At 36.9% G+C, this 25,449-nt stretch overlaps 2 protein-coding genes across 4 annotated transcripts; both read right to left on the reverse strand.

Moving 5' to 3' along the window:
* Positions 1–4,836: 4,836 nt before the first annotated feature.
* On the reverse strand, positions 4,837–12,883 carry LOC109217726 (methyltransferase-like protein 1). The gene is made up of 7 exons (XM_019381991.1): positions 12,624–12,883; positions 9,323–11,811; positions 9,008–9,091; positions 8,708–8,812; positions 8,510–8,618; positions 7,460–7,611; positions 4,837–5,378 (listed from the first exon to the last, which is right to left on the reverse strand). The coding sequence occupies exons 2-7, from the start codon at positions 11,741–11,743 to the stop codon at positions 4,986–4,988; spliced, it is 3,264 nt and encodes a 1,087-aa protein (XP_019237536.1). The 5' UTR covers positions 11,744–11,811; positions 12,624–12,883; the 3' UTR covers positions 4,837–4,985.
* A 2,283-nt stretch (positions 12,884–15,166) lies between these two features.
* Positions 15,167–25,393, reverse strand: LOC109217729 (calreticulin-3-like). 3 transcript variants are annotated; one of them, XM_019381997.1, is made up of 16 exons: positions 25,164–25,393; positions 24,041–24,110; positions 23,110–23,247; positions 20,062–20,169; positions 19,414–19,606; positions 18,383–18,641; positions 18,067–18,123; positions 17,925–17,972; positions 17,354–17,440; positions 17,202–17,259; positions 17,019–17,086; positions 16,819–16,911; positions 16,670–16,726; positions 16,500–16,592; positions 15,924–15,956; positions 15,167–15,473 (listed from the first exon to the last, which is right to left on the reverse strand). In XM_019381997.1, the coding sequence occupies exons 3-16, from the start codon at positions 23,138–23,140 to the stop codon at positions 15,462–15,464; spliced, it is 1,197 nt and encodes a 398-aa protein (XP_019237542.1). In that variant the 5' UTR covers positions 23,141–23,247; positions 24,041–24,110; positions 25,164–25,393; the 3' UTR covers positions 15,167–15,461. The 3 variants fall into 3 exon arrangements, with proteins under 3 accessions (XP_019237542.1, XP_019237540.1, XP_019237541.1); XM_019381995.1 differs by lacking the exons at positions 23,110–23,247; positions 24,041–24,110; positions 25,164–25,393 and adding an exon at positions 20,909–21,072; XM_019381996.1 differs by lacking the exons at positions 16,500–16,592; positions 23,110–23,247; positions 24,041–24,110; positions 25,164–25,393 and adding an exon at positions 20,909–21,072.
* Positions 25,394–25,449: the final 56 nt, after the last annotated feature.

Consider the following 25,449-nt stretch of genomic DNA (forward strand, 5'->3'; position numbering starts at 1 on the left):
ATCCTTCATCATCCAACGGACGAGAACTAACGATGTTGTCGCTATATAACTGTCTGAATCCCCTCCCCCCCCCCCCCTTCCTCATCGTCTCCATCGTTCCCATTCATCAGAGACCCAACCTCAAAACCCTAGCGCCGCCCTAAAATTCTCGTCTCCTCCGGTGGCGGCGCCGGCTCCGTTCACCACCGCACGAACACCCTAGTGTCTCCTCACTCTCCACACCCCTAATCCACAGTCAAGCTCCTTCGAACATGCCTTGTCTTCGAATCTGAGTTTGAAGCCAAGAACCCTAGCCGCTGCCTTGGGTCTCGGGTGGCGGCGCCACCACCAAATAACCCCAACTTTACACCATACGCTCCCCTTACCTTTTCCTACCTAAATCCCCAAATCAATTACCTTTGAATTTAACCGAAACCATCGGAACTTTAGATCTAGGGTTTTTAACCTTGAAACTGTTCTGCGAGTTTCATATCTCGGATGATTTTGGTTAATGTCATATGCTTTATCTTTAACAAGATAAGCATATAACATTAACAAAAAATCAATTTCGAGGGTTGATTGAAGAGGCAGCGGAACCCTAGAGTCATAATAGTAAGTTTTAGAATTTGTTTATGTTTTCTTCTTCTTTCATGTGGTTTTTGATTTAATCCTATGACTGTAGTTTTAATTTTTGGGTTAATTTTCGTTTTTGTTTTTATCACTCCTGTTTTGATTTTTATTTTGTGCTCGATTCTATTTGTTTGGTCATCCCGTTTAGATTTTAATTCGTTTTAATTTTTGGTTTTAGTCTGATTATTAGTATAATCCTTTATTAATCTGTTGTGATAGTCTTGGCCTTGTTTGAATCTGATGTATGTTTCAGTACTTGAATCAATTAGTAATCCCTTATGGTTTAGTATTAATGAGTTTAGTTTAAATCAGTTTGATTAGTAATTATATTAATAATTCCATGTTTAGGGTTTAGTTAAGTTTGGCTGATTTGTTCTTCATGGCAGTATTGTTTTCAGTCTTCATGCTTGATTTTAATAGGTTTAATTTTGTGGTAGTTAGTTGATTCATGAATGGTTAATGCAATTTGTTTCCTTGTTTGGTTAATTGTCCAATTAGTTTAATTTTAGGTGATTGGTTATAGCTGATAGATTTTAACTAGGTTTAGTAATTTCAGGTTTAGTCAAGGGTATTTTGGGCACCCAAAATGGGTAGTTTGGCATAGATTGTAATTTCAGAACCAAGGTAGGGGTAATATAGGTAATTCAAATAAAGGATAATGCAGTAACTGAAATTGGAAACCCCTAGAACTTTCTAGATGGGGTTCCAATTAGAATTTCAGGGATTTAGTGGTCTAACTTGGGCAACAAGCCAATAAGTAAAGGACTAACTAGTTAAAATCTGAAATTAAAAGAGGGACCTAGGGTGTAAATGAAAATCTGAAACTTCCCCTCAATTTTGCCTATAAAAGGCAGTCCCCTATGCCTTATGGAACAAGTTTTAGAAATCTGAAAATTTGAAATCCAAGTTTTGAAAAATCAGAAAATTTAAAATCTGAAAGTTTGAGAGGGAAGAACATCAACAAAAGTTTCTGCAGAATTTGAGAGTTTAAGCATAGAGAATTGAGATCTTAGAGTTCAAAACAAAAATCCTGAAAAATCAACAAAAATAGCCTAGAAATCCATCAGATCTACTGTTTCATCAAGTTTCAGCAGTTTAAATTCACTTCCAAGTGCTGAAACTAGGTGGAATTCACCTGTTAAGAGTCAATTTGAATCAACAAAGTCTAGTTTCAAGTTCATCTGGGTCCTTTGCTCAATTGAACCTTATTTTTGGTGTTTGTTGCATCTCAACTCCTGAATTTTGCATTGGACTTACTGGGATTTTGCTGAAATTGCACCTGTTACTTTGTTGCTGCCTAGCTGACCTTCGATCTTCTTGTTTTTTGTTCTAATTTCCAGGTATTGCCTTGGTCTCTAAATGATCTGGAAGTATGAATCAGAACATATTTGACTAGGATTAAAGAGATTATGAAGGGTTACACATTTTCCTGTTAATCACACTCCTGTTATCTGATTTGTGTTGAATTCGTGTAGATGTATCCTTAGTTTACTCATAAATATGTCTCTTTAAGTGCTGAACTTAAGCTCCATTGGAATGTGAGAATTATATGATTTGAACATTGCATTGGTTGTAATAATCGGACTGTTGGACTGTTTCAGGATTATATGAGCATCCTGTTTGGTATAATTAGCTTTAGCATAGTTTTAGTTCTGATTTTGTCATCTAATTAGTATAAATGTTAAATTTGGAATAAAATGTTAGTTTGAAACTGAGTCCAGAATCTGTATGCTCACATTAATGTTAAAACAGGCGTCTCCTTTGGTTTGGAAATGTTAATCACTTTAGTTTGTTGTTGAATTTCAGAAATGAGAGTAGTAACTCGTTAGCCTAAACATGATCTAAATATGAATATGAAATTTGAATTTTAAAATGAGCAAGTGTCTGATGTGAGCGAAGTTAAATTGTTCATTTGTTACAAAACTGATCAGTATTGTGAGGTCCAATTTAAAGTCAATATTGATTTGGGCTCATTTTGGGCCAAAACCGGACAGATTGTTTGAATAAAGTGTGGGACCTCTGCTGGGCCAGTTACAAGCCCAACTATTGAGCCCCAACTTCAGGTAGTAGATCCGAATTAAAAACTTGAGCAATGGCAGTTGTTGTTGTTTAAAATTTGGGCCTGATTTGGGGGGCTCGAACTTGCTTTTCTTATTAAATGCTATTTGCTGGGCCTAGTCATTCTTGTTAGGACAATTAGCCTGACCATAAACAATTAATTAAAGTTTTAGTAATAGTTTAATGTTAATTATTTTAACCTTTTAATTAAATAGGAGTTAAACCATGCTAGATAATAATAGTTCATGGATTTCAAGCTTTAGTCGAATATCCTTTAAAATGAAATTGAGGTGCGCCGCGCCAAATAAAAATCACAAAATTGCGTGGCCCTCTTTAATTACTTCATAAAGAATACTTAGAACTCGGGACGTGCCGTTTAGTGAATTCCCATGGCCTCCCACAAAGATATCAACACGCTAGTTGCTTTAGGCGCGCATTTTAATAAAGCTACTTTCCTAAACTCGGGTGCGCATTTATGTGACCCAAATCCAAATCTCAACGAAGTCGAAATGTGTCAAAAACCGCGGGTGCATTTATGTGACGTGGTTCGAGACGCGTTTTCACAACGTTGCAATTCTCTTTAAAAATAAATAATAAAAGCGGTTTAAATTTAAAAAGCACATAAGTTAAAACATGTATTAAAATCAGATTTTTTAGCCAATTATAATAATTTAAGCGACCGTGCTAGAACCACGGGATCCGGGGGTGCCTAACACCTTCCCCGGGTCAACAGAATTCCTTATTCAGAATTTCTGGTTCGCAGACTCCAATTGGGAAGTCGAAATTTTTCTCGATTTGGGATTCAAGTTAAACGGGTGACTTGGGACACCAAAAGCCAACCCTATCCCAAGTGGAGACTCTGAAAATCAAATAAATAATCTTATTTCGAATAATGTCACTTTAAATGAAAAAACTCCCTTATACATTATCCTTCGGGGTAGGTATGTAAAAAAGGAGGTGTGACAGGGTCCGATGGATGAAAGCACCAATGTAACAAATGCTACAATCTCAAAGTATATTGATAAGAACTAAAGATCTATTACAATTACTAGTAGTCGAACCAACACTCAAATTGTAGGCTAATACTGGAAATATTGAAATTAAGAATATAGGAGAAGATATACAGATAGATGAAGAGAGATGAGAAGCTTAGACTCAGAGAGGAGAGGAGAGGAACAGACATTTGTTCAACAATTCGCATACCCCCAAAATAATCGACTAGTCCCCTTTTTAATAGAAGTGCCTTTTGCGTCAAATACTCAACCTGGATCCCAAATTAACCTGGCCCTGTTACTTGTTCTCGGCCCAAAAGCTCTTCTCAGCCCAATAATTACTTGTGTGACATTGGGTTGTGGTTGGTTCATAACAGTTAGTTGTTTGGATTGGGTGTTGTTACAATTGATTGAAAATATCAAAAGAAGTTCAAAATTTAAATTTGAAGTGATTTGGAGTAGATTTGAGCAAGATTTGAGTTAAATTTTAGAAAAGACGCAAGGAAGAAGACGAAGTCATTTTTTGTATAATTATGTATAATCTTGTATAACAGTGTATATGAGTGTACAAACACATCTTATACACTTTTTTTACACCTTTATACAAGCGTCTGTAGACGAACTTCTTCCACGATTTTCAGTTGCAATTCTTGTTCAAAACCAGTCCAAATCTCCATTAAATGACTTCAAATTTTATATACAACTTCCTTATACTATTTCTAACAAGTCTAAATAACATCTACTCCAAATTTTTCACAAAATCAAATTCGAAATTTAAACCCACATGTTTAAGCTTGTTAAAAATTTAATTTTCACCATCCAAACGTTGAGCTAATATTTGAGTCACAGTTACTAATTCGAAAATTAACTTAAAAGTTTGAGCAATCTTTTTTAAAAATTAAATAGTAATTTCTATAACCTATTGGAATTATTGGATGTTGAATCTTAGCCTATTATTTTTGGGATAGTTAGTTGTAAATTGAAATATGAGCTATAAAATTGAAAAGTAGGGAGCTCAATTGTTCTTATGTGAAATTTTTCCTTTTTTTTTAAATGGAACTCTAGTTTACATTTTTAATGAGTTTATCTTGTTTTCTCCTTTTTACTTTTAAGACAAATTAAAGGTTCATTTAAGCAAGACTTCATGGTCTGCCATTTCTGGCTAAAGAAAAGAACAAATACAGAAATGAAGGCATCTTCGTGCCCATAAAATTATAACGTAGAAAGAAAAGAATACAAAGACATTTTGGCACAACTAATGTGATTTTCTCGCTACAATAAATTCATTGCTTAATGAGATCCATACTCCACAAATTCAGTGTTAGTCTATCTAAAGGCTGCATTGTACCCGTACATGTCGAAAAGCCTATCATCTGAAATCATATGTCCACCCTCTCTCCCTTGAAAACTCTCCATCTGTGAAACCCAAGGACCTGGATTCGAAACGTTAGAGCTAGAGGCTTCTTGGTTCATGTTTTGTGAGTTATTATTCTGGTCTGTGTTCCCGGCTGCCCGCTTGTTGGAAGAGTTGGTTGTTGTCAGAGATATAGATGCTGACTGTTGCTGCATTTGCTGCTGATTCTTCATTGGCGACTTGGGCCGAAGAGCCTCTATTTCAGGTGTTGTAGTAACAAGATGTGGGGCGTCTGGTGGTGGATTCCTTCCTCCCCCTCCCTGCCAGACTTTCCCATCCCTGTCGGCAAAATTCCGCACATAGGCCTGAAGTTTTCCAAAGTCCTCAGTCAGTATGTTAAGACATAAAACATGACCAAGGTAACATAATACATGCAAAGTAAAGAGTTAATACCTAAAATCCCCATAAACTATCATGTTCTTGTCAGTTTCCTACTTAAACTATTCGATGTCCCTAAAAAATCCCTAAACTATATTGTCCTTCATATTAAAAATCCCTCATTGCATTCTTAGTGGTACGTGTAGTACACGCTCCTAATTATTTAAAAAACGCGTCATGTAGCACTACACGTGGATATTCACCTCAGCCTGAAACCCGCCTAAACTATTATTTTTTTGTCAGTTACCTACTTAAACTATCTGGTGTCCCCAAAACCCAACACCAAAACCCCCTGAACTATATTCCCTATATACTAGAACCTCATATTGGACTTTTAAAGGTGTGTCTGTCTAACTATATTAACTTATGATTTGTAAAAAGTTTTTTATATAATTTACTCATGATGTATTGCTCTCGGATAATTGATTAATTTTAGGAGTTTTGACCAAAATAATATTTAATATATTGTGTTAATTTTAAGTTTAATTGTGATTGTGCTTTATGCTAAACTCCATATTTATATTCACTTTGTAGCACAGTAAAAATATAAATGAAGGCATATAGTATTGCATTTCTTAAAAATCATCTTATATTACATAAAAAAGATTACACAAAATAAAATTTCGCAAATAAAAAATCAATTGGCTAACAATTACATCTTCTAATTCCAGATTACATAAAGAAGGTTCAAGATATTCAACTTTATTCTCTACAAGGTGTTGAGTTCAATAAGAAGATTTAAATTGGTATTCTTTCAACAATATGTGTAAGACATGAAAGAAGACAAAAACAAGAAAGAGAATAAATCCTTTCAGAGGAAACAAGAGAGGGAGAAATATTTCAGAGGAAACCCATACAGAGAACGGAAGAAAAAAGATTAAAAAAATGAAGAAGAAGAAGGTGAAAAATAAAGAAGAAAGATTTTTAAAAAATAGGAAGAATTGTGAAAAAATGAGGAAGCAAGGTGGATGAACTGAAATAAGGAGAATATTTATTTTAAAAAAATAAAAATGGGAAAGAGGGTTAGACTAATTAGCCGTTATCTTTTGTCATATGAGCCATTTTGATGGTTTTTTTCAGCTGCCACGCGCTCCCTAGCGAGTGTTTACACACGTTATGCCAGGTCAGCGACGAAGGGGTTTTAATATGAAGGCACTATAGTTCAGGGAGGTTTTGGGGACACTGAATAGTTTAAGTAGGAAACTGACAAAAATGTTATAGTTTAAGGGAGTTTTAGGGTATTAACTCCAAAGTAAATTATTAAAGTGTACAGATAAGCCAAGGCTTTTGCTGTTTAAACATGCGTAGGAATGAGGTTAAAGTTACTATTTTTCTTTCCTAATAGGAGTGGCAAACGGGCGGGTCGGGTCGGATATGGTTCGGGTCGAAAACGAGTAATGAAAAAACGGATCAATTATCCGAACCGAACCATATTTAATACGGATAAAAAACGGGTTAACCGGCGGATAATATGGGTTACCCATATTATCCAGAACTTCTTGTATATGATCACTTTTGGGAGAATTCTTAGTCTCCCTAACTTGAGGAACCCCGAATTTGAGGCTTTACAAATGTAAAAGTTAGACCCATTGGTTATCCATTTTCTAAATGGATAATATGGTTCTTATCCATATTTGACCCGTTTTTAAAAAGTTCATTATCCAACCCATTTTTTAGTGGATAATATTGGTGGTTAACTGTTTTCTTTTAACCATTTTGCCACCCCTATTTCCTAATAAAGACTATGTACTGAAGTCTACCATTGAGAGAACACAAAGGAAAACTAATCGGGCAGAATAATTAAGCACGACTGAAAAGCGGGAATCGGATCTCATGACGAAATGCATGCTATTTCTGTCTTCTCCACCCCCACCCCCACAAAAAAAAGGCCCCACAAATCTGAAAGATAATTTCTGGGGTTGGGGGTGGGAAGACAGCAATGATATATTTGCAATGTCTCATACTCAAACAAAATCAACCAAAGGAACAGTAGCAGCTAACAGTTTACCTCTGCACTGAAGTTTGATGAAGATAACCCTTTACCAACAGTCAACCAGCCAGATCGAATATTATGGTCTTCACCAAAGAGCTCAAGCCTTCTCCGGCCAAGCGCAAAATGCTCAATTATACGGTACATATCTTCAGGCTTTGCACTTGAACCTGCGCAAAGTGACCAATATCACTTCAAAATGAGCTCAGCCACTGTGCATACCCACCAGTGCTGAGATACAATGCAGCTTATTATGTTAACATTTCATTAATTGCAGGACAGATTTAAAAATTAGCAGAGAGAATACAAGATGATAAAGGATTACGTGCATTTCAAGCATCACAGGATAGTGTTACAACTTCTATACTTTCTCCCGCAGCCAGCAACAGCTGCTAAGACCAATCAATCTAGGACTACCATCACTTGCACTAAGAGAGAAAAAGCTGAAGGTTTTTTCGAAACAGGTTCATACAGAATTCTAGTAGAAGTCCAGGTTTCCACTGAAAGGCATATCCATCACCACAAATAGCCCCAAAGTATACAGAGAGCCAAAAAGAACGAATAAAAAGACTAATTCATAAGACAGAATCTGCACCCCATCTGTCTCTTCTAGTTTTATGAGTAAACCAAATGAGAATAAAAACACTAATAGGAAAAAGGAAAAAGCGTCCTTTGAAGGTAGGGAGAATCCATCAACCCCAAAAGGAACAATCTCTCCCTTAAAATGTGCTAACAAGATGAGACTGAAAAAAAACTTCCATTTTGTTATGTAAACTAGTGTATTCACAACTTAAAATATATCTTACTGTTAAATACAAACAACTATAAATGTGTGTTTGTGTGTATCACTTGAGAGAAATCCACATTTTTAAATTGGTGCTGTTACGTCAACCTCAGCAGTCTGCCAGTATCTTACTTATATAAGGAAACAAATAACTGGACAGTGGATGAACAGATGCAACATAATCAGTTTCTGCAACCATATATTTCTTGACTAACGTTTCTAATCTGCACAAAGCGAACATAAAAACCCATTCACAGAGTTGTCTGGAACGAGAAAGAATCTACCATAAGGAGGTTCTTCGGCAATAATCACATCTGTGTCAATATTTGCATGAATTATATGGCCATCCGTACTACGGCGAACAGTTCCTCTTATACCCAAAAGGCAGTGCTCCTATATCATGACAGAGAGTAGCAGAACATTAGTTATATATGATGGAAAAATACACACATGTGGAAAATGAGCAGACAGAAGTTAAGAACCTTCGAACGCTGAAATAAAGTATGGGAATCATGCCGTAGTCCTGGAGTTGCATTGGTTTTATTTGTTTTCACCCAACATATGTCCTCACACCTGCGGAATCCCCACTGCGCAACACAGAGAATAATGTATAAAATAACCACAATGACCTATTATCGAAAATTGCAATCAACAAATGCCTCTGTTTGTAATTGTCCTTATCTGTGTGTGAGATACGAAGGGCAGCAGAAGGAAGATATCAAACGCAGCAATCAGCAGATTCAATACCATAGAGTGTTTCTCAAATTGTTTAAACTACATACCTTTTTCAGACATTGACGCCCTTGCTCAAGCCCCACACCGTCACCAACCCAAAGGAAAACAAATGATGGAGTGTCAGCAATTGCCTGAGAACAGACAGTTCGCACCATATTTAGGCTCAGAAAGGAGAAGCTGACAGGACAGAGTGAAGAACCCACGACTATGCAGCCACTTAAAAACCAATAAAGGTATAACTGTATAAGTCAAAATAAATGTTGCTTATAGAAAATAATTTGCACCTGAGATTCTCCACATCCTACTCTAAAGCAACAGTAAAGGTATTAGCAAATAACCGAGTTGACATGCAAAAGTCATACCTCAATTTTGAGATTCATTATTTCCTCAAATGTCCAGTATGCCATATGGTCAGTGACACCAGGAGCTCGATGAACATATTCCTCCCATGGGGGGTCTATTAGAATGACATCAAATTTGGTCCCAAAAAACTCCGGGGAGAGCTCCTGCTCAAGCAGATCACATTTGTAATACATGGGAGGCGACGAAGATTTGACAACAATCTCATCCTTCCTTTGAATAAGTTCTCGAAGTTTGGGATAGTCCTCAACAACACTGGTAAGCTCTAGTTCCCTGATGAAATTTTGAGGCCTCGTGCCAGTATCTACAAAATTTTGGGAGTAATCATTCTGCTCACCCCTAGAAGGAGCTTTGCCAGGTGGTGCATTAGTTCGAGGGGGAACCCAACCTCCATTAGCTTTATCTTGAGCCTGTCCCCGACCTGCTGGTATTAGGACACTAAAATTTGAGCCAGACATGTTAGGTGGTGCCCCTCTTCCAGGGCCTGGTTGATTAAAAAACATAGCATGATTTGGCAGATTCCCCAAATTAGGAAATCCAGTTCCAGGCAGAACAGGTGGGAGTCCATGTGGAACACCTAGCATATTCATCTCAACACCTCGGGCTCCAGGCCAAAGCACAGGAGGTGAAAATGGAGGAATGAAAACACCAGGAGACATAGGAGGACCTGGAGCAGGTGACATGTTAGGAGCTAAAGATTGCACAGATCCAGGTGATGGCATTCCAAGTGGTCCAAAAGGTGATCCCATCATTGGCATTGGAGGTCCGAACAGGTGGCCATCCCTTCCTGTAGGCCTCCCTCTTCCTCCTCTCCCAACCCTACTTCCTTTAGAACCTATTGGAACAGCTCTATTGAACGAAGTAGGTTCTTGGTTCCCATATGGAGGTTCTGAACCACTATTGGAAGTTTGGCCCCATGCATCTCCTTTCTGGGCCACCGATTCAGTCTCATCCCTATATGAACCATCACCTGATGTATCCTTTAAATCTTGGCCAGATTGGCCTTGCCAAGTCATGTTTCTTCCCCTGCCATCCCTGGGAAAGGCACAGTTATCATCATCTGGAGGCAATCTTGTATCAGAATTCTGGTTAAACTTTGTTGTTCTTGCTACGGAAGATATGGCCTCCTCCCTACCATAATCAAATGGCCTGGTTTGGATCTCTATGACATCATAATTCTCATTTGAAATTCCATATTTTGATGAAGTTTTCAAAGCTTCTGTCCTATTTCCATCTTTTCTACCACCAGAACGAGGCCTTTCATTGTCAATCCAACCACGTCTGGGCATTTCCCACTCTCTGCCATGTTCATAAGGTGTATCATCTTCTTTTATTTCCTTGTCAACAAAGTTCCCTTGCCTTCTTTTCCACCCATCTTTGAAACCATCCCGAACTCTGTTTCTATCACTCCAGCCATCATCCCTTCCTTTTGATTTATCATCTCTTACACCATTTTTTTCCTGTTCTTTCCTTCTGAAAGTATCTCTTTTTTCATATTCCATCTCAACGCTTTCTGAGTCGTAATGACGCCTTCCACTCCTCTCAGGTGTCCTGGACCTATCGGAGTAGTCTATCTCTCTCCTATTTCTCTCTCTCACCCCTAAGCTGACATCATCACCTGCTACCACAGACCTTTCAAGGCTGTCAGCCACGTCGTGACTTGTGGCACTTTTTAGCTGTCTAAGCTCCTCAAATCTCTCCACACCCAATTTATCTTCCCGTATAGGAACATTTCCTCCATTGTCTTCCTCCGTAGCATACAATCTGCCTCTCTTGCTCCTATCGCAGTCAATCTTTCTCTCGTCACTGTCTGGGTATTTATCATTTTTGTCACCAATTGGATCTTTAAGGCTGTCCAACAGCACATGACCCTTTTCTCTGGCGCTTTCCTTTCTTTCCAAACGTCGAGAATCCCTTTCCAGCGCATTTTCAGAGTCCCCGCCATGTAGCTTTTCATTTTTACCTTTATTTCTTGTCTGGGAACCATCACCATCAGAAAACCTTGAAGTTGATTTCCTTCTGACACTCTCATTAGATAGGATTTCTCCTCTACCCCCTGTTTTGTCTCCATTTTCATACTTGCCCCCAAGTTCTCCATCCTGATACCAATTGCTCAACGTCTCCAATGTATTCTCCCCGTGCTTCTTCTTCATCAACTTAGAACGGGAGTCCTTTTCGGCCTCATAGTCATCCTCATCAACATCAGCTTTGCTTGATCCACCTGATCTTTTCCGACTCTCATTTCTGTCCACAGTACTTCTCCTTCTTCCATTACTATCTAAACCTTCAGCTTCTTCGTTGTTCCCAGACCTTGACTTACTTGACCTGTATTTTCTCTTATCATCCCCTTCCCAGTCGCCATCAAATTTTAAGTCTGGGTCGTCCTGTTTCAGATAACTCCTAAGTCGTTCAGGGGAAGTCATCAAGAGAGAAAAACCTCACTTGATTATTCTCAGCACTTCATTGAGTGAATGCAATATGAGACAGCATCCTGGGAGATGAAGAGAAACGAAGAAAATGATTAATGAGCTTACCTTTTAGTGAATCAAAATTCAAGAAAGGACTCATGATATAAGAGACAGAAAATATCCAGTAATCATAAGAGGAGGATAATAAGGTACCATGGGAGAGAGGAATATGGAGAATAAATATGCATAATAAAGAGGAGCCTCAATCCAATATTGACAACTTAATGATGCTGGTGATAGGAAATAGATGCAGAAGGAAGGAATGGCTTGAGGCGCGGTACGATCACTGTCTCAAAAGAGGGATTGTCTTTCTATGCGGTTAGCAGACAATGCTCCTTTGTGATACAAACAACAGCTAGTGACTATTTTCAACCTACCACAACCTTCCTCTGAGTGGAGCCGGCAATGTGTAGCTCACACATGTGAGTTCACAAACCATAAAATCCAAACATAATTAATGTTCAAAGTTCAAACACCATATTTCATAAATGAACAGAGCACAAAATAGATAGATAACAGCCATTTTATTTCATTTTGATCTTACAGATACTTTCAAAATGAACTCAAGCCAACAGAAAATTGTCATACTGGAAATAAATCACAATCTCGTGTGATATTACGCAGAAGAATTAGAAATCAATACCTAATCACAGTGAAATCAATCAGTTACAAAATCAGGCACCAGAAACTAAAAGTGCATATATTTCCGAAACTCATGTGCTCTTCGTATGAAGACTTAATGACTCAACAACAGAAAACATAAGCATAATATACAGAAATAAAATTCTCAGTGATTATTGAACAAAAGTTGAATGAGAGAAAAGCGTAAACTTACAAACTGGAAGCAAAATGAGCGTTCTAAACCGGAAGAAGTGGAGTACTCTTTTATACCGGCGGACTTGGCGGCGAGCGACGGCGGTGGCCTCCGGCGACCAATTCACGGCGTCGTGGTAGAAGCGTCGATAAGAAGAGGCAAAGGAAGAGAAAGAGGAAGCAAATCGGGTTAGAAGTGTTTGGATCCGAAGTTCCGAACCTAGGTTCGATGAAGAGTATAACTGGAATATTAGCAAATTTATAGGGGCAGTGATTCAACTCATAGAGCACGATGTGGTACGTTATGATGCTGCTATTTTAGTTTTTACTGGTCAAAATTAGTTTGATGAAAAATCTGAAAAAAGCATAAATTAATATTAGAGGAATTTTTTGAAATCACAATAGTTTAGTGGCTATTAACTTCATATAGCTACCATATACATATTTATTTTTTATAGCTAATATTTCATTGCTACCGCACTGTATTCGCGCTACTTTATTCATGAATACAGTCGCGTAATTCGCCTAATAAGTAGGAAGTCCAACTGTTTAATAACGGAAAGAGGATCAATTAGCGTGTAGCACTCATAATTTAATGGAAATTTTACCCCATGTTGCAAACTATTACACCCTATTTAGTATAAACTGAAACAATTTCAAAATACTATTACTTATAGCTACTTTTACTATTTTATAACAAAATAGGTATTTATTTTATACCCTACTATTGTGGTGTGGAATACGCCAGTTATATTCTTTCTCTCTCTTCCTTCTCTCTCTATCAACAAGATTCTCAATCATCTCTCTTCTCCCTCAAATCTCTCTCCCTTTTCCATTAAGGTAGCCGTCGTAGCCGCCATTTTTGGTGGCGATGGTGGACTTTCTGAAATGAAGAGAATAGATCTGAAGCGAAGAGGGAGTAGGCTAACAGATCTGGCCATGGCTACAGATTGAGCTTTTGAAAATCTGAAGCAGAGTCGCCGGAGAAGATTTAAGAGTCGGGTTTTATTGTTAAATTAAATTATGAGTGCTACACGCTAATTGATTTTGTTGAATTAAATTAGAGGAATTTTCAGAAATCACTATAGTTTAGTGGCTATTAACTTCCTATAGCTACCATATACATATTTACTTTCTATAGCTAATATTTTATTGCTAGCGCACTGTATTCGCGCTACTTTATTCATGAATACAGTCGCGTAATTCGCCTAATAAGTAGGGAGTCCAACTGTTTAATAACGGAAAGAGGGTCGATTAGCGTGTAGAACTCATAACTTAACTCAACAAAATCAATTCTACAAAATTTCGTTGCTACTGTGATGTATTTCATGTATTCGCACGACTATATTTATAAAATACCTAAAAAATAGGGATTACAGCTGTTTAATTCTGTATTCCATGTATTCACGCTATTGTATTTATAAATACAGTGAGGTAATCCGCCTAAGAACAGGGATTAAAGCTGTTTAATTTTGTATTCCATGTATTCGCGCAAATATATTTATAAACAAAGTGAGGTAATCCGCCTAAAAAAATAATGATTACGGGTGTTTAATAACGGAAAGCGCAATATTGAATTGTATTCAATTTCACTATATTGAATTCAGTTGTATTCAAACAACAAAAAATCAAGAAATAGGGTGTATATCGTTCTATTCAATTCGACTGTATACATTGTATTCAATTCACAAATATTCATTATTCACTATCATACATTGTATTCAATTCACCGTATTCAATTTGACTGTATTCAAACAATAAAAAATCAAAAGAACAGTGATATTCGGTGGTATTAAAAATAAAAAAAGACATTCGGAATACATAAACACAGGCAAAAAATAATATATTTATACAAAAATAAAATGTATTTGAGTGTATTTGTGCATAAAATAATGTATTTGTATCATTGTATGTGACTCAGTAGCAAAGAAGAGAAGAAAGTTCGTTGAAAATGGCATTTTCCGGCCAAGCAAAATACTGTATATGTTGTATTAAAACAAAAAATGGAGACGAACAAAAAACCCGAACTTAAATCTTCTCCGGCGACTCTGCTTCAGATTTTCAAAAGCTCAATCTGTAGCCATGGCCAGATCTGTTCGCCTACTCCCTCTTCGCTTCAGATCTCTTCTCTTCATTTCAGAAAGTCCACCATCGCCACCAAAAATGGCTGCTACGACAGCTACCTTGATGGAAAAGGGAGAGAGACTTGAGGGAGAAGAGATAGGATTGAGAATCTTGTTGATAGAGAGAGAAGGAAGAGAGAGAAAGAACATAACTGGTGTATTCCACACCACAATAGTAGAGTATAAAATAAATACCTATTTTGTTATAAAATAGTAAAAGTAGCTATAAGTAATAGTATTTTAAAATTATTTTGATTTATAATAAATAGAGTGTAATAGTTTGCTATAGGAGGTAAAATTTCCCAAATGAAACCGAAACCAATTTACAAACTCATATTCTTACTTGAAAGAGAAAAGCTTTATCCCTAGACTATAAAAAAGGAAAAAATAATTAATGAGCAAAATGTTTTATAGTTTAAAGCTGCAAACGAACACTCAAAGGTTAGGCAGATACAAAATAAATTTCACTGTAAATTTGTCACCGGCAGCACAAAAGCAAATTGACAGAAGATAAGCATAAATTTTTTTCTAGTTAAAGACTGAAGAATACCGAGCCACGTTTTGGTTGGCAAAGAAGCTAAATAAGATGGAAAAATAAAACTGTCTTGCGCCTAACACATTGCACTATGTCTACTGTTAAGAGTAAAATACAACAGGAAGAACACACAAGCCCAAATGAATGAAGCTAGATTTCTGTCTCTCAGAGTGAAAGATGTAGATTTGCCTTTAACACCAAGTCAAAGTTCATCCTGCAACAAAAAAGAGTATCAACATCATCTATGATACAAGAAACCATCCTAACTTGTTTTGTGTTTTTTGGGCCAAGCCAAACTAAATTTCATTGCAACAATTTTTAAAGCAACTCCATAAATGTTTTTGACTCATAGTATCTCAAGTAGATTTTTTTATAAGCCAGTAAACAAGTAAAAGGGCAACCCAGTGCACTAAGCTCCCGCTATGCGCGGGGTCCGGGGAAGGGCTGGACCATAAGGGTCTGTTGTACGCAGCCTTACCTTGCATTTCTACAAAGAAGTTGTTTCCAGTAAACAAGTAGGAGAGCTTTTTATACTCAGCTTATTATCCAAGAAGAGCGACAAGAAAGCAAAGATTTAGAGGATAAGTGAGGTTATTTGAAGACTCTTAAGAAATCCGGGGGAGCGAGAGAGTTGGGAGAGAAGAACAGTTCATTCTGAACTTACATGATAGTCATCCTCGTAATCACGGCGATAGCGCTGCAAAACAAAAATTTGTCAGCAAAGTTAGACACTATTTAACCAACAGAATTACTGGGGAAAGAGAGAGAGAAATTGACATAGAATACCAGAGTGGCATAACGAATAACTACAAAGTTTATCGTTGTAATTGATTATTATTGCTTTACTGAATTTGTTTAACATGAAGAATAAATCACTGGCCAGAAGGTCTTATTAGGTCTGATTGAACGCTTATTGAGCAACCAAAGCCATAAGCTGAGGGTTCCCAACTTATGGCTTTTTAGATTAAAAGCTACTTGAGCTTGAAATAACAAAGTTGTCGAAGATAAAGTGTATAACCAAAGTCATGATCAGCTAAATCTGAACCATTCAAGGAAGTTAAACAAGCAGAAACGATAGTAATAGAAATTGAAAAGGGAGTAGCTACAATCCCCAAAGAGGAAGGAACTACGAACAAAATAAGGAAGAAATTGGGCAAGGAAAAAAGAGAGTAAATGATTTCAGAAAACTAAAGGAAAAAACACATAGCATGTTGAGTTCAGAGAGATATGAAACACCGACCCTCTTGTATCTATCTCTATGCCTGTCCCTATCCCTATCCCGACCCCTTTCTCTTCTCCTCCTTTCACCTTCCTCTCTTGCTCTTCGGGCTTCCTGAAAATTCCCACTATTTTAGCATTTGCGCCCAGAAAAGACATGATATATTAAATAAATGAAAACAGGGTATCAACCTCTTCCTCTTTTGCTTTTCTCACTTTCTCTGCTTCCTCAAAAGCCTCCTTTTCAGCCTGCAGATACTCGTTTCAAGAAAGATATCTAAGTTTTGAAGAAGCAATGAATCTAGCACCAGTCAATATAGGACAAGGGATCAAGAACAGACCTCCCTATTAGCAAAGACTTCCTCAATCACTTTCTTTGCATAATCTGGCTCATCGCATATCAGTATATTGTCAAATATAGAACCTGCCTTCACCTGCAGCCCATGACAAAACACATCAGTACATCACCCGTTCTAACTTCATAGAGAAAAAACTACATGTGAAAAGACAACATTATCCTAGTTCAGACTACTCAACTTACCTGCCAAACTTCGATCCCAACATATTTGATAGGCTTCAGCACATAGAGGTCAGGATCATCTTCAAATTCTGGAGAGAGAGAGAGAGAGAGAGATCAGAATGGATTTTCAATACAATGACAAAAATTCAGAACACTGGCAAGTGTATTAAATTGCATCTCGATACAAATGCATACATCCATTACCTGGATTATCAATCCAAGGAGTCCTCCATTTACCTTTATAATTAGGGTTCTTTATTTTCTGGGACATAAGATGCACTCGCTAAGTAGATATTCCAGTTACAACTCGAAGATTTCAAGCTTCATAATTAGCAGTCAGAAAGATTCTCATATACCTTTCGTTTCCATGGACCCTTATACGCTGGATTAGGTATTTTTGGTGGTCTCCAGATACCGTCCTCTTCATCATCCCAGTGATCAGGCTAAAATAGAATAGCAACTTTGGAAGTTTAGCTTGCTAAGTTACAAGATGTAAGTTCATTGGTGTAAACAGGCCTCTAACGTGTCTCAACTATGATATATGGAAGGACAATGAAGTATTTGTACACATTCCCCATCTGTTACTACTGAAAAAGGACTAACATTTTCTATAAGTGCGGATGGGGAAGTAAAGAAACCCGCTAAGACAGTGATGAAAAGCGAGTACATCACTTGTGGAATAAAGTTAGTTTTACAAAGAATAAGAATGTTTGTAGTGATATAACAGACAAATTGGTTAGAACGAAAAAAAATCACTACAGAGGACAAGAATAAAAAAGTTCACTGCCAAGGAGTAAAAAACTGATTTATAAAACTAAAGAAAAGAGCCTTTTCAGAATAACCACACCTCAGAAAAAGTAACTTCAGAGCATCATCCATAACATGGGTTACATTAAGACAGTGTACATTAAAGCCTGCTGAACTAACCTTTTTAGCTTTGGGGTCAGGAATCTCTCTTGGAATAGAGTCATATCCCTGGAGTAAAAGTAGTGCAATAAGTAAAAACTCAAAAACCAACTCAAAGCATAAGAAACCAAAGAAAACTGACGAAATGTGCAGTATGAACTACCTCTGGTTTGACCTCGTTTGGGTCCTCTATATATTCTCTATCATCCCAATCTGCAGGCTATAAGCAATGGAAATCACATAAGCCATTTGAAAATGAGCAGATGAGAATCAGAAATTTTTACAGAATAAGTAAAGGAAAGGAATGCAAAGAAGACCTAAAATTGTCAAAATATCAATAGAAGAAATTGGGGGGAAATAACTGATAAACAGGATTTCTGTGCCAAACTGTTGAAGGTGCCAATGTAACAATACACATGAATTGCGTTTAGGGGCATAAACAAGTCCAGCCTAAAGCACCTAAATTTTTTCTAAAATACCTTTTTTGCATTTACATCTTTAATTTTCCGAGGAGGAAGGATATCCCAGTCCGTATACATGCTTCCAGAATCCCTTTCTCGACCATCAATCCAGATGCTGTATGATGCATCAGGTCTAAGAATGAATGTGTAGAAATGGGTTAATTTGTCTGTTTCACATTGTAGATCCTTTTTGATGGGATAATTCTGGCCTTGGTAGGAAAGTATAACATGAAGTTTCTTCGTCTGTGTACCACAGATATCCGGTCCGAACATCATACTGCAGAAACAAAGACATTTTGTAAATTAAAGGGGGAAAAATACGTACCATGCAAACAAACTACTATGAAAAATATATAACCTAGAGCTTATACATAAAAGGAACATCTGGTCCTTTTCGGCTTGTTTAGATAAAGGAGCTTTATTCTTCACCTCTTGGTGCTTCCTTCAATTTTGATCCTTGAACCTATTTACAGTAACTACACTCAGTTTTCAGATACCAGTCATTGAAATTTGACCAAGATTAGATGTGTATCCAAACTCACAACTGCTTCCTAATCAAGGAAATATTAGAGCTGAAATTTGACCAATGTTAAATGTGTATCTGAACTCACAACCACTGTTACTAATTAAGGCCATCGAGAAGCAGGCTTGCTTACTTTCAGCTAAAAGTGAAAGGTGGGGCTAAGAAGTGACAATTTACAAAATTTAGTTCAGGCATATGATTAGTCTGTCTCTTAAAAGAAACACATTTCACATCAAAAACTAAGTTTATACTCCCCAATTTTCAGAAATCAAAAGCTGGGACTGCAAGCCAAAATATCACAGAAGACAAACAGATCTAATGAAATTCATGCCTACGCAACTTAAAATTTCTTCTCCAGCTATGTTGCGTGGACTCTCCAAAATGCTGCCGCACCGTGGCAGATCCTCCAAAAATACACATACACTACTTTTGGAGGATCTGACACACACCCGGCTTTATTTTCGAAGAGTCCGAGCACCATAGTTCTCCAGTATGGGGTATCATAAAAACATAGTAAGAAACAAACCTGTAAGGGGTGTCTCCCCCAAATTTCTTCTGGTTGACATATCCAGAGAGAAGCTTTATATAACCTCCACCACACTCAATGTCCTGCTCAAACTTTATAGAGTACTGTACAACCAACGTTCTGTTCTTGTTGCTAAATTCTGGTATCTTAGCAGAGATGGCGAAATGTTTGGCATCGCTTGACGTCTGAATACCTGCAAAATCACAATCATCCTGAAATCTGCCACTGAGCTCTTTAAACAAATGGCAAACGGCGTGTCAGCTTCATGGGGTCTTTAGTTAAATGAATTATACCCTTCCCAAAATTGCAAAATGTTAAATGTCTACTAAAGAATCCTAATACTTTTTGGTTTGTCTCAAAGCATGTCTTAACATAAAAACTATACAGGTCATTATAAGCAAAATAAGTGATGAAGTGTGTGATCTGACTAACTAGGCAATGTCCCTTGTTAGGTTTCTTCCCACACCCACTCTGCTGGGTTAGGGAGGATTTAGACAGTGGATTTCTACTTTCTAGCACTTTATTTTCTCCTTTCCTTTTTTGTGATTAGTAGTGGACAGTTTAACATATAAGAATAGCTGAAGAGTCCATCTGAAAGCTTTTTTACACACATGAAGACTTCCAAAGAACTGATAAGAGTCAAAGTACCTTTATCATCAGGATCACCAGCCCATTTCCCAGCTGTATGCTTAAATGAACCTGCTTTCCCTTCACTCCTTTTCCAGTCAGACTTCACCCATCTGCTCTTCCAATCAACTTTTTCATTAAAAAAAAAAAAAAAAATAGGAAAAAGAAACAAGAAAAAAAAAATTAATCAGTGTATAATCACAGCAAAAAGGATCAACAATCCCACAGTAATCCTCTAACTATAAAGAGAAAATTTAATCTTGTAACATTGTGAAGCAAGAGCTTATACAGAAGTGGACTGATCTAACTCTTCTGCTCATAAAGTCACTAACAAAAAAATCAATAATTCGAGCTTATTATACAAAAATAAGTCCCCCCCCCCCCCCAAGGTATCAATATTTCATTCAAACTCACGCATAACTTCTGCAGCCCAAAGAAATCTTTTTTGTTGTTCAAGCAACTTCTGAATCAACTATAAAATACAATGGAACTAGTGAAAAGACACAAAAAAGAAGTTCACCAATTGATTTCATGCTTCATTTGAATTAACCATAAGCTCATCCAATCCAAAAATCTCCCATTTCTTTTAAAGAAAGAAAAAAAATCTAAGTGGATAGTAATAAAAAAATATAGACAATCCTTAAACATGGACATGCTAATCTTCTCTATAATCATTCCAGTTTTATTCTCTGTCACAAAGGGGGCAATATTTTCATTGAAAATTTATTGGGTGTAACCAGAAGTATCTAAAAATCAATTATTTTCATACCATTTACAGCCCAAAAAAAAAAAAAAAGATGGAACAGCGCCCAAAAATGAAACTATGAAATAGCATTAAAAGAATAAAGAAAAGAAAAATAATGAGCACCATCAAACTGTTCTTCGAAAAAGATCTCAGAGAATGAAGAGGTGACAAGTGAGAAGAGTAACAAAACTAGTAGAAATGATTCAAGTGAGAAGACTAGCTTTAGACTTGTTCTTTGTTCATGCTTGGACAGAGCCATTTGCCCCATTGTGGAAATTTGAGGGTCGTTAGAGTAATTATAGAAAGTTCCTTTTTGGTTTAAACCTTGATTTTCCTTTATTTACGAAATTACCCTATTAGTCTTTTTGTTTTTCTATTCACTTTTTTTTTTAAAGATGTTGTCCAATTAGGTTTTGCTTCTAGTACATTCCTTTTTGTCCTCAGTCCACTTATTAGTGGGAATTTCAGACTTTTAAAATGGCATCCCTACTTTAAAAAACAAGAATAATTAGTCATACTTTCACGGGTAGTTTAGTTGGAAAATAAGTTATTCCACGATTAAATATTTTGGTATTAGTTAGTCCGAGATTGTTATCCCACCTTCCTATTAGGGTAAAAATAACACTACAATTCTGAGATGGAATTAGATATACCATAATTTTATCACAATCAGACGTGGGATCTCATTTTAAATTTAATTACGGGATTAATTATACCTTATCCCGTAAAAATAAAAACGGTCTAGCCAGTTTTCGGACTTTTCATTCAAAAATAGCTAGCGTTTACCAAGTCAATGAAAAATAGCCACTATTTTGCTGCAACAGAGACCGGTCCAGCATAATATACTGGAGTTCGGTGCACCTGTGTATGAACTTCCAGCATATTATGCTGGAACTCCAACACACGGAAAGTTCCAGCATAATATACTAGAGATTCGAGCACTTGTGTATGAACTTCCAGCATATTATACTGGACCGGTATACTTTGTGGAACTCCAGTATATTATGCTGGAACTCCAGTATATTATGCTGGAGTTCTAGTGTACTTATGCTGGAACTCCAGCATAATATGCTGGAGTTCCAGCATACTTATCCTGGAACTCCAGTATAATATGCTGGAGTTCAAGTATACTTATGCTGGAACTCCAGCATAATATACTGACATATTTTCCGGGTTTTGAACAGTATTTTCCTCAGATTTATCTTTACATGAAAAGTGGCTAGATTTCGATTACTTTTGAAACTGGGCTATTTTTGAACGACCACTTGTAAATCTGGCTATTTTTAAATTTCTCCCCCTTATCTTTCGTACAAAACGAGCCCGTAATGTATGGTTCAAAGTTTCAACTTTGCTGGTGTTGATTTAGCAAAAGAAATTACGGAAGCATGATCGACTGGGAATCTTAGGATTAATTGTGTAAATATTTTTCTTTCATTTGAGACTATTTTGTTTACTGCATTTATCTTCCTTTATTATACTACTTTGCACTCATTTGCAAAAAATATGGCTTGCTTACATCTTATTTTTAGAGAGAAAAAAAACATTGCGTACTCATCGAAACAAATGCGTGTAAAAAATAATCACACGATTTTTATTTTTCTTAAACTATGCTTTCAATAAATTTTTATTCCATCTTCATCGGCCGCTATATCACACAATTGAATGTTGTGTCAGCCTCCATCTCCAATCAATGATCATCATATCTAATTTAACCATTAGTAGTAATTGTTCTTTATATCTTGCTATTTAACCAATTAATATTTCGAATATAGGGTCAAGATAAATTATGAAGCTTTTTTGAATGAGTTTGTTATTCTTCACGTGCATGTAGAATTTTTAAGTTAGAAAAAAAGAGCTCAAATCACATGCAGGGCATGTGACCGTCCAAAAGAGATGAAAATTACGAAGATATATTATTCGGAAAAGGGTCAAATAGATCCATATATTATCTAAAATAGTTTAAATATATCCTCCGTTATACTATTCATTCAATCAACTCCATACTGTCATACTGTTGGCACTGATTTGCCCATAATTTAGATGGAGTGCCACGTGGCAGCTCAAGAACAAAAAGACTCACCCCAATTTTAAATACCCAACTATAATTAAAAACACGACCATTATCTTAAAAGACCCACTGATTTGCACGGTTGGCACTGATTTGCCACGTTATACTATTCGCTCAATTAACTCCCTACTGCTATATTGTTGGCAATGATTTGCCCCTAATTTAGACGGGGTGCCACATGACAGCTCAGGAACAAAAACACTCGCCCCCAATTTTAAATACCCGACTCTAATTAAAAACTCACCCGTTATCTTACCTATTATCCGACCCAAGAATTTGTACCACATCACTTACTGCCGCAGCTCCTTCTCCTTTTTCGCCACCACCACCGCTTGTTCTCCTTAAATATTGTCCAAGTTCTGGTCCATCTTCCTCATCTTTCAAAGTCCCTTTCCTAAAATGATAGGAAGCAAAAAACAAGAATGAAAAAGATGGCAATCAGCCGCCTGAAATCAAATGAAACCACAATTTGAGAATAATTGAAGGACAACAAATTTATGCACTTTTACAGTTGAGGATTTCATGGAACCATTCCAAAGTGAAGCAGTAAAGAACGAAAATGGGTGAGTTTTTAATTAGATTCGGGTATTTAAAATTGGGAGTAGGTCTTTTTGTTCTTGAGCTGTCATGCAGCACTCTATCTAAATTAGAGGCAAATCAGTGCAAATAGTATAACAGTATAGAGTTAATTGAATGGATAGTATAACGAATAATATATTTAAGTTATTTTAGATAGTACAGGATACATTTTGTCACGCCCCAAACTAGGGGAGGCATGACTGGCACTCGATACTGTATTTAATCGAGTTAGCCACCAAACAAACTAGCTAACTAAACTGGGGGCCCAACAGATCGGGCAGCACAACATCTGAAATACTAAACCTGGACCATTAAGGTCATGACCTGAATAATTATAAGCCATGTAAACAAAGGTAGACGAGCCAAAATAATAAAGTACTAGCTGGCCGACGAGGCCGCGATTGGAGACATACATGCCTACACACATATACATACATGCCAAGCCTATAGGCTAGAGACTGAAAGCTACAAAAAGAAACCCAGAATACCGTGTCCACAATAGCCTCTAAGAGTGTCATAAGCACTGTCGGGATAAGGCCCCGACTATACCCAAACTGTACAACAAAAGTAACCATCCTATGAAAGCTCCAGGAAGAGGTGGAGCGTACCAACTCACAGCTGAACCCCGAAATCCTAACGGAGGGGTTGATCAGAGTTGATCAGAGTCCCTACCTGAACCTGCACGCACGAAACAAAAATACAATGTCCCCAGGCAACGGGACATCAGTACGAATAAAAATATACTGGTATGTAAGGCAGAAAGTAGAATCATACTTAGCTGATGAAAAAAAAAGAAGTAATAGAGATACTACCTGACAATGAAACCCTGATAGCCTCCATGGCCGACATCCGACCTCATAGTAATCAAATACGCATGGTATGCTCGTGTAATTGTATGTCGTGAATACATATATTGATGCAAATGCATGACATACCCAACCAAATGCTAGCAATGACGGTCTCTCCCGGTAGCTAACTGGTATCATATTGTCAACTTGTGGCCATCTGTATAATATATATAGTCTTTCGGGCAAATAAGCCCCTTACCTCCGATTATAGCTCGAAGTCCATGCATAATATGCCATGTATGATATGAACTTTGAATGCACATAATAGGCCATAATAAGAACTTAGCCAATCTTGGCTCATTGGTACTCTTATTCTCATAATCTCATAATCACCTTCGTATCGCATACAATTGTCTTGTGGAACCTCATATTTTTTTTGAATAAGATTGAAAACTTAACTCGACTTTTAAAAAGATAACTTAACTCTGTAGATGTTCATAAAAAGCTTAAGGTGCTTCACTTAGTCCTTATACCTGATTTCTTGATAATTAGTAAAAGAAAGTATTTCAAAAATCAAGTGTATTAGTAGTCTAAACATAAAAATTATATTTGAGATTTTTTTGAAATCGACGTGTCACTTTAGAGATTTTAAAAATACACTTTAAGAAGGAAGAATGACTGATCGCAAATACTAAATGCCTTATTTTTTTTAATCACACAACCCAAAGACGAATAAGAATTCATATATAGATGTCGAATACCCTATTTAACCGAACGAGTGGAATATCAACCTAATAGCATCATGAAAATACTTCAGCTACGATCCCAATGCCTTTCACAGAAGGTCTTTCTAGCAATAGAATAGTAAAATATCACATTTGACGTCTTAGGAATTTTCCAGAATTCGTGCTAAAAGGAAGGACGGAGCTTAGTCTTAACATACCTGGAGTAGGAAAAAATCCGTATGATATTCTTGGAAAGGTTTGCACCGTACTTTCTTAAGACCGCAAAATTTGGACGGAATTAAGCTTCTGCTCGTTGAAGTGTTTGAACGAGTGAGCTTCTGTTCTTGGCGTTACAGTGTGAACAATTGCCTAGCTTCTGTTCTTGGCGTTACAGTGTGAACAATTGCCTATGTTCTGTCCAAAAATTATCAATCATGACTTCGCTTCTTTTCAAGCAAGCTCTGGTTGACAGGAATTCTCACCAATTTAAACATATAAACCATC

This window comes from Nicotiana attenuata, unplaced genomic scaffold (assembly GCF_001879085.1).
Source record: "Nicotiana attenuata strain UT unplaced genomic scaffold, NIATTr2, whole genome shotgun sequence".
Classification (NCBI taxonomy): domain Eukaryota; kingdom Viridiplantae; phylum Streptophyta; class Magnoliopsida; order Solanales; family Solanaceae; genus Nicotiana; species Nicotiana attenuata.

Coding starts and splice junctions, on each gene's coding strand:
- LOC109217729 (XM_019381995.1), bottom strand. CDS start 21,053: ATGGGGCAAATGGCTCTGTCCAAGCATGAACAAAGAACAAGTCTAAAG. Junction 17,441..17,924: donor CTGACCCCAAAGCTAAAAAG/GTTAGTTCAGCA, acceptor ATTCTATTTTAG/CCTGATCACTGGGATGATGA. Junction 16,727..16,818: donor AAGTCTTTGCTAATAGGGAG/GTCTGTTCTTGA, acceptor GAGTATCTGCAG/GCTGAAAAGGAGGCTTTTGA.
- LOC109217726 (XM_019381991.1), bottom strand. CDS start 11,743: ATGACTTCCCCTGAACGACTTAGGAGTTATCTGAAACAGGACGACCCA. Junction 9,092..9,322: donor TAATGAATCTCAAAATTGAG/GTATGACTTTTG, acceptor GTCTGTTCTCAG/GCAATTGCTGACACTCCATC. Junction 5,379..7,459: donor CATCAAACTTCAGTGCAGAG/GTAAACTGTTAG, acceptor GGAAAACTTCAG/GCCTATGTGCGGAATTTTGC.